The sequence below is a fragment of the Fundulus heteroclitus genome, unplaced genomic scaffold (assembly GCF_011125445.2).
Source record: "Fundulus heteroclitus isolate FHET01 unplaced genomic scaffold, MU-UCD_Fhet_4.1 scaffold_544, whole genome shotgun sequence".
Classification (NCBI taxonomy): domain Eukaryota; kingdom Metazoa; phylum Chordata; class Actinopteri; order Cyprinodontiformes; family Fundulidae; genus Fundulus; species Fundulus heteroclitus.
The window spans coordinates 62501-70370 of record NW_023396972.1 but is presented as its reverse complement, the minus strand read 5'-3'; the positions used below and the strand labels follow the sequence as shown (position 1 = coordinate 70370).

General features: G+C 47.2%; 1 protein-coding gene across 4 annotated transcripts; it reads left to right on the top strand.

Annotated features, from left to right (window-relative positions):
* Window positions 1-1117: 1117 nt before the first annotated feature.
* LOC118561053 lies at window positions 1118-4942 on the top strand. Of its 4 annotated transcripts, XM_036132804.1 has the most exons (7): window positions 1118-1327; window positions 1458-1635; window positions 3016-3190; window positions 3277-3564; window positions 3650-3825; window positions 3910-4158; window positions 4240-4942. In XM_036132804.1, exons 4-7 carry the CDS (start codon window positions 3345-3347, stop codon window positions 4843-4845), a joined length of 1251 nt encoding a protein of 416 aa, XP_035988697.1. In that variant the 5' UTR covers window positions 1118-1327; window positions 1458-1635; window positions 3016-3190; window positions 3277-3344; the 3' UTR covers window positions 4846-4942. The 4 variants fall into 4 exon arrangements, with proteins under 4 accessions (XP_035988697.1, XP_035988698.1, XP_035988699.1 ...); XM_036132805.1 differs by lacking the exons at window positions 1118-1327; window positions 1458-1635 and adding an exon at window positions 1797-1856; XM_036132806.1 differs by lacking the exons at window positions 1118-1327; window positions 1458-1635 and adding an exon at window positions 2735-2752.
* Window positions 4943-7870: the final 2928 nt, after the last annotated feature.

Here is a 7870-nt window from a genome sequence, read left to right as displayed (position 1 = left end):
AATTTGCTATGCAGCTTCCTGTGGCAAGGTGCTACAAACCTGGAAGAGCCTATCTCTCAAAGACCTTCCATCTGTTAGTCGTTTTTGGACCGGTTATTAGGTTTGACGGCACAGCACGGCTTTCTCTCGGCCCCTGGGGCAGATAGGGACCCCAAATTACCAGGGCTCGCTCTACTCACACCCTAGAAACCGTGCGGTTTGATATCTCTAAGTTAAGTAGAATCTTTACTGGTGTCTCTTTGGGCCTGGTGGGGCTCCATGAAGCCTAAGTCCTTGAGCTAGGGTTAGGCGATTTGGCCCCTTTTACCCAAATGTCATATGTTAAATGCGATGAATTGTCATGAACTGCACCATAATATCAGGGAGACCGAATTTTGACATTTGGGGTAGGTAGGCAGGTAGGTGCAGGGCTGGTGCTGAGAGCTCCTTGCTGTGTGTGAGGTGGAGCAGGCTTCTCAGTGTGTCTCCCCTGCTTCTGGATGCTTAATTGGCTACGCCTGCGGTCACTGACCGTACTCTGGGTCGCCTGAGCCGAACGCAGCTGTAATTACTTACTGTGTTAATTAACATCTGACCGATGAGCAGAGTGAACCGGTGTCCACGCGGACTTTCCCCCTCCACCTTCAACCGACTTACACGGTAAGTTGCCTTTAGTTTGAAGCATAGGGGGGGTCCTTGTGTCGCCATTTTATGCGGGGAAAGGGGGCTCTGTTCCTGGGTTTGGGAAATGAATAAATCTAATGTTATTGTATCCTATTTTTCAGATTCACATATCAACATGACGCCCCCCAAGCAGAGTGTTTGCTGCCCGCTCTGTCATTCTGTATTTACCTATATAGGCAAACACCTAAGGTATAATCACGGCATTAAAAATTCAGACGAGCGGAAGATATTGATCAGGTTCAGTAACGGGAGAATCAATATCAGAAAAATGCCCTGTCCAGTGGATGGCTGCCGTTATGCTAGCACAAGGCTGGACATGCATATGGAGCAAGGTCACCCGGAGATGGATGGGGAGAGGAAGGCCCAGGTGATTAATGGTTTGAAGTACCAGGTAACGGTGAATATGCTGGGAGCCCTGAGCGCCACAAACCCAAGCCCTCCCATGGTGTCACGTTTGCACATGGACCCAAGAGCAAGAGAGGAAGCAGGTCAGCATCATCCAACATCAGGACCCCTTGATGATGATACATCCTGCACCTCCTGCAAAGAGGTCGAGGCAAAGAACCTTCAGCTTATATCAGACTTGGGGCAACTAAGGAAGCAATTGCTTTACCAGCACAGATGGGCAAAAAGGGCAAAAAAGGCAATCAAACGACTGGAGGAGGTGTGTAAAATGTTTATTTAGCAACTTTACCCGGGACCAGAGCACATCTGCTGGGCATGATAGCTCCATAGCTCAGGCCTGGTTGTACCGGCAGAACCAGAAAACTTAACACTGAACCTTTATTTAACAGGACCTCCAAAAGGGATCCACATGCACGGTTCCTGGGGTGGACGTAGATGCCCCGGTGGTCTCTGGATCTACCTCTCCTGATGAGGAGCCACAGAGCATCACCAGACCTAAATCAAAGCAGGAAAGCCGGGACATCCAATGTTTGGTGAAGGCGTACCCCAAATTCCCACTAAACATCTGTAAGTAACATCACTGATTGCTGTATTTTTCTATTAAAAAAATGTGTTGACAACCATGACCCACACGGGGGCGCTGTCAGACAGTAGTCCGAGGATAGTGCCTCGGTTCCGGCTGCAGCAGCGGGATCCCCCCCCTGTTCCTCCCGGAAGTCCGCGGATTTTTTTTAAAACTATTTTCTAAGTGTTTATGGATCCATGCGTGCGCAAGGATGATTTTTAAGGTTTGTATCCGAATATAGGTGCCTCTAACTGGGCCGTGATGAGCGAATTTACCCGTGTTTACCTCCTGGAAGTCCGCGGATTTTTTTTAAAACTATTTTCTAAGTGTTTATGGATCCATGCGTGCGCAAGGATGATTTTTAAGGTTTGTATCCGAATATAGGTGCCTCTAACTGGGCCGTGATGAGCGAATTTACCCGTGTTTACCTCCTGGAAGTCCGCGGATTTTTTTTAAAACTATTTTCTAAGTGTTTATGGATCCATGCGTGCGCAAGGATGATTTTTAAGGTTTGTATCCGAATATAGGTGCCTCTAACTGGGCCGTGATGAGCGAATTTACCCGTGTTTACCTCCTGGAAGTCCGCGGATTTTTTTTAAAACTATTTTCTAAGTGTTTATGGATCCATGCGTGCGCAAGGATGATTTTTAAGGTTTGTATCCGAATATAGGTGCCTCTAACTGGGCCGTGATGAGCGAATTTACCCGTGTTTACCTCCTGGAAGTCCGCGGATTTTTTTTAAAACTATTTTCTAAGTGTTTATGGATCCATGCGTGCTGTATTTTTCTATTAAAAAATGTGTTGACAACCATGACCCACACGGGGGCGCTGTCAGACAGTAGTCCGAGGATAGTGCCTCGGTTCCGGCTGCAGCAGCGGGATCCCCCCCCCTGTTCCTCCCGGAAGTCCGCGGATTTTTTTTAAACTATTTTCTAAGTGTTTATGGATCCATGCGTGCGCAAGGATGATTTTTAAGGTTTGTATCCGAATATAGGTGCCTCTAACTGGGCCGTGATGAGCGAATTTACCCGTGTTTACCTCCTGGAAGTCCGCGGATTTTTTTTTAAACTATTTTCTAAGTGTTTATGGATCCATGCGTGCGCAAGGATGATTTTTAAGGTTTGTATCCGAATATAGGTGCCTCTAACTGGGCCTTGATGAGCGAATTTACCCGTGTTTACCTCCTGGAAGTCCGCGGATTTTTTTTAAACTATTTTCTAAGTGTTTATGGATCCATGCGTGCGCAAGGATGATTTTTAAAGTTTGTATCCGAATATAGGTGCCTCTAACTGGGCCGTGATGAGCGAATTTACCCGTGTTTACCTCCTGGAAGTCCGCAGAATCAAACTTCATTATGAAACCTTTTTTTGTTTGTTTTTCAGTGGAATACATCGCGGGATATTGGCAGCATCTCAAAGGCTCCCGTGGTCTGAGGAAAAGGATCGAAAATCAAAGATCCAAAGTGGGTAGAATCATGGCTTTCCTTTCGTTTCTAACCGAGGGCCAGACAATCTTCCAAAATTGGACTTTCCTTTCCAATATGTCCAAGATATACCAGTAAGTATGTCTGTGATGCCTTTTAGTTAAGATAAAATGTCCCCATGTAAAATATTCCATTTATTTCTTTCTGTGCATGTGGCCAGAGCATCTGCAGAATGGTGGAAAAGCGGAGAACACAGTGAAGATCTACCTGGTGAATTTGTCCCAGTTCATGGTCTACTTCAGGGACACTCCTCCATGTACGTCCAGGGTTCCAAGAAGAGAAGTGTTTGCCGTGATTCGTGCTATCTCAGAGTGTATTGCCAGCCTGGCTCCATGTGTAGTCATGCGTCAGATAAGTGTGAAGAAAAAGAAGTTGAGCAGAACAATCTCCAAACATCAGCTTCACCTCTGTAAAGTCCAGGCCAGGAGACGCATCCCTAAACTTCTTGGTCAGACTTATTAAATTTGTACTATATTAAATTACTTACCTGAGTTACTGACATCCATGTTCTAACCCCATAATTTTTTTTTCAGACGGACTGTCTGAGGACCCCAACCCGGAGGCGCGAAGAATGTTTTTTGGCTATCTAAGTGTTTACCTAGCAAGCCTGTATGGACACCGCACCGGTGTTCTAAAGAATATGACTGTGTCAGAGGTCGATGAGGCCCAGCAGGAAGCCACCGTCGGGCAAGCGGGCTTTGTGATCAATGCAAGTCTACTAATATTGGAATGACAAACGCTCTCTGTCTTGTCCCGATATGTCCATTAACACACACTCTCCTTTGCACCACAGGTGAAGGAACACAAAACCAACCGTGCGTTTGGCCCCGCACAGCTCTACTTAACTGTAGAGGAATTCTCATGGGTGGAGCAGTGGATGATCATCAGACAGAAACTAAACCCACCCACAGACCTTCTTCTCTTCACCGAAAACTTCACAAAAATCGAGAAACTCATCGTGCCGATGCAAGCCGCCTGGCTTGACATGGGATTTCCTGGGCGCCCTACATTCACAGATTTCCGGACATCAATAGCCACATACGTAAGTAATTATATCACTTTTCCACGTAATAAACATAAAATTAAAAGGCATAATATTGAAGAACCATCTCTATTTTTCAAGGCAAGGAATACTTTGTCACCAAGTGACCGGATCAACATTTCAAAGACCATGTGTCATGACACACGGACAGCAGACAAATTCTACGCGCTCCACCGCACCGCGTCAGAGCTGGCTGAGATCCGTCAGAATTTCGAGGCAGCCGTCAAGCCACCACATACTACGGTACATGACACCGCCGAACCTTCCCTCCTCTCCATGTCAGAATCATCAGGTGATGGTCTTGAGGAGGAAGCGGACTGCGGGCCTTCACACAGCCCCCCTGCCGGTCCTTCGCCGTCCTCACCAACATCCAGTCGGGCCACTGGATCAACAAGCCCTGATCAAGCTTCTGGGAGCTGCTACAGTCCAGGCAGCGCCTCTTCTCAAAGCTGTTCTTCTGGGAGCGACTTCACGCCTGATAGCGCCTCTTCTCAAAGCTGTTCTTCTGGGAGCGACTTCACGCCTGATAGCGACCCTTCTCAGAGCGATTCTTCGTATGCCCCAAATAGAGGGACACAACCCAGAAGGAAAAGACCATTGTTAACCTACACGTTGAGAAGTAGACGTCAAGTGCGCGGTCAATGTGCACGTGTGCTCAGATCCAAACGAAATACAGTAAAAAAATAAAAAAAATTTAAATAAATCAGTGGTGATGTGACTGTATTTGCTTTCTTTAAGATATTTCTCCATTCATTATTCCTGGCAAATAAAATAAAAACTAAAACTTATAAAGTCCAACCTCCAGGACAGGAGGGGGTCTGTGCCACGCTGCTCTGCCCCAGAATAGTGCACCTTGGCTGGGCTTGTGAAGCTGGACAGCTCCCTTCCAGCCCTGGAAGTCCAGCATGGGGTTGATACGAATTTAATTGAAGTAGCTCAAAGGAGGAAAAAAAAAGAAATATATAATAATAAAAAAAGTAAAAAAAAAACAATTATAATAATATTAATAATGATATTAATAATGATGATGATAAAAGAGAAAAGAAAAGACAAAAAAGAAAAAAATCCAACCTCCAGGACAGGAGGGGGTCTGTGTCACGCAGCTGTGCCCCAGAATAGTGCACCTTGGCTGGGCTAGTGAGGCTGGACAGCTCCCTTCCAGCCCTGGAAGTCCAGCATGGGGTGGATACGAAATCAGCTGGAGTAGCTCATCCCAGCCATACCATGGGTACAATTCTTGGTTTTTTTTCTAAGTCCTCCAGCATGGGGTGGATACGAAATCAACTGGAGTAGCTCATCCCAGCCATACCATGGGTACAATTTTGATTTTTTTTTCTAAGTTCTCCAGCATGGGGTGGATACGAAATCAGCTGGAGTAGCTCATCCCAGCTTTACCATGGGAACAATTCTTGGTTTTTTTTCTAAGTTCTCCAGCATGGGGTGGATACGAAATCAGCTGGAGTAGCTCATCCCAGCTTTACCATGGGAACAATTCTTGTTTTTTTTTCTAAGTTCTCCAGCATGGGGTTGATACGAATTTAATTGAAGTAGCTCAAAGGAGGAAAAAAAAGAAATATATAATAATAATAAAAAAAAAAGTTAACAAAAAACAATTATAATAATATTAATAATGATATTAATAATGATGATGATAAAAGAGAAAAGAAAAGAAAAAAAAGAAAAAAATCCAACCTCCAGGACAGGAGGGGGTCTGTGTCACGCAGCTGTGCCCCAGAATAGTGCACCTTGGCTGGGCTAGTGAGGCTGGACAGCTCCCTTCCAGCCCTGGAAGTCCAGCATGGGGTGGATACGAAATCAACTGGAGTAGCCCAGGGAGATACAAGGGTCTGGAGGGATTCTGGGGCCTTACGCGGAAAAACCCTGTCTGCAGGTTAATATGAAATGCGCCACGCGGACATGCATGCAGCGTTTTTGGGTTAAAATAGCCAGAGTAGGCCGCTGCGTGGAGCTCCATGGTGCCTCTGGTTTAGCTGGGAGATCCGTGGTGCACGCGCAGGTTAAGAGACCCAGAGCGGACTGCTTCTGGTGCGGGGAGATCCATGGTGCAGGCGGAGGTTAGGAGATCCAGAGCTGAAATTAACAAAAGGAATTAATAGTAATAATTATAATATTAATGGTAAACGAAAAAAAATAAAAAAAGTGTCCCACCTCCAGGTTAGGGGGGGTCTGTGTCACGCTGCTGTGCCCCAGAATAGTGCGCCTTGGCTGGGCTAGTGACGCGTGAAAGCGCCCCTCCTCTCCTGGAAGTCCAGCATGGGGTGGATACGAAATCAATTGGAGTAGCCCAGGGAGATACAAGGGTCTGGAGGGATTCTGGGGCCTTACGCGGAAAAACCCTGTCTGCAGGTTAATATGAAATGCGCCACGCGGACATGCATGCAGCGTTTTTGGGTTAAAATAGCCAGAGTAGGCCGCTGCGTGGAGCTCCATGGTGCCTCTGGTTTAGCTGGGAGATCCGTGGTGCACGCGCAGGTTAAGAGACCCAGAGCGGACTGCTTCTGGTGCGGGGAGATCCATGGTGCAGGCGGAGGTTAGGAGATCCAGAGCTGAAATTAACAAAAGGAATTAATAGTAATAATTATAATATTAATGGTAAACGAAAAAAAATAAAAAAAGTGTCCCACCTCCAGGTTAGGGGGGGTCTGTGTCACGCTGCTGTGCCCCAGAATAGTGCGCCTTGGCTGGGCTAGTGACGCGTGAAAGCGCCCCTCCTCTCCTGGAAGTCCAGCATGGGGTGGATACGAAATCAATTGGAGTAGCCCAGGGAGATACAAGGGTCTGGAGGGATTCTGGGGCCTTACGCGGAAAAACCCTGTCTGCAGGTTAATATGAAATGCGCCACGCGGACATGCATGCAGCGTTTTTGGGTTAAAATAGCCAGAGTAGGCCGCTGCGTGGAGCTCCATGGTGCCTCTGGTTTAGCTGGGAGATCCGTGGTGCACGCGCAGGTTAAGAGACCCAGAGCGGACTGCTTCTGGTGCGGGGAGATCCATGGTGCAGGCGGAGGTTAGGAGATCCAGAGCTGAAATTAACAAAAGGAATTAATAGTAATAATTATAATATTAATGGTAAACGAAAAAAAATAAAAAAAGTGTCCCACCTCCAGGTTAGGGGGGGTCTGTGTCACGCTGCTGTGCCCCAGAATAGTGCGCCTTGGCTGGGCTAGTGACGCGTGAAAGCGCCCCTCCTCTCCTGGAAGTCCAGCATGGGGTGGATACGAAATCAATTGGAGTAGCCCAGGGAGATACAAGGGTCTGGAGGGATTCTGGGGCCTTACGCGGAAAAACCCTGTCTGCAGGTTAATATGAAATGCGCCACGCGGACATGCATGCAGCGTTTTTGGGTTAAAATAGCCAGAGTAGGCCGCTGCGTGGAGCTCCATGGTGCCTCTGGTTTAGCTGGGAGATCCGTGGTGCACGCGCAGGTTAAGAGACCCAGAGCGGACTGCTTCTGGTGCGGGGAGATCCATGGTGCAGGCGGAGGTTAGGAGATCCAGAGCTGAAATTAACAAAAGGAATTAATAGTAATAATTATAATATTAATGGTAAACGAAAAAAAATAAAAAAAGTGTCCCACCTCCAGGACAGGGGGGGTCTGTGTCACGCTGCTGTGCCCCAGAATAGTGCGCCTTGGCTGGGCTAGTGAGGCTGGACAGCTCCCTTCCAGCCCTGGAAGTCCAGCATGGGGTGGA

Excerpts from the sequence above, each read along its gene's own strand:
- LOC118561053 (XM_036132804.1), top strand. The coding sequence starts at position 3,345 with ATGGTCTACTTCAGGGACACTCCTCCATGTACGTCCAGGGTTCCAAGA. Across the intron at positions 3,826-3,909 it reads AAGCGGGCTTTGTGATCAAT|GTGAAGGAACACAAAACCAA; the intron begins GCAAGTCTACTA and ends TTTGCACCACAG. Across the intron at positions 4,159-4,239 it reads GGACATCAATAGCCACATAC|GCAAGGAATACTTTGTCACC; the intron begins GTAAGTAATTAT and ends CTATTTTTCAAG.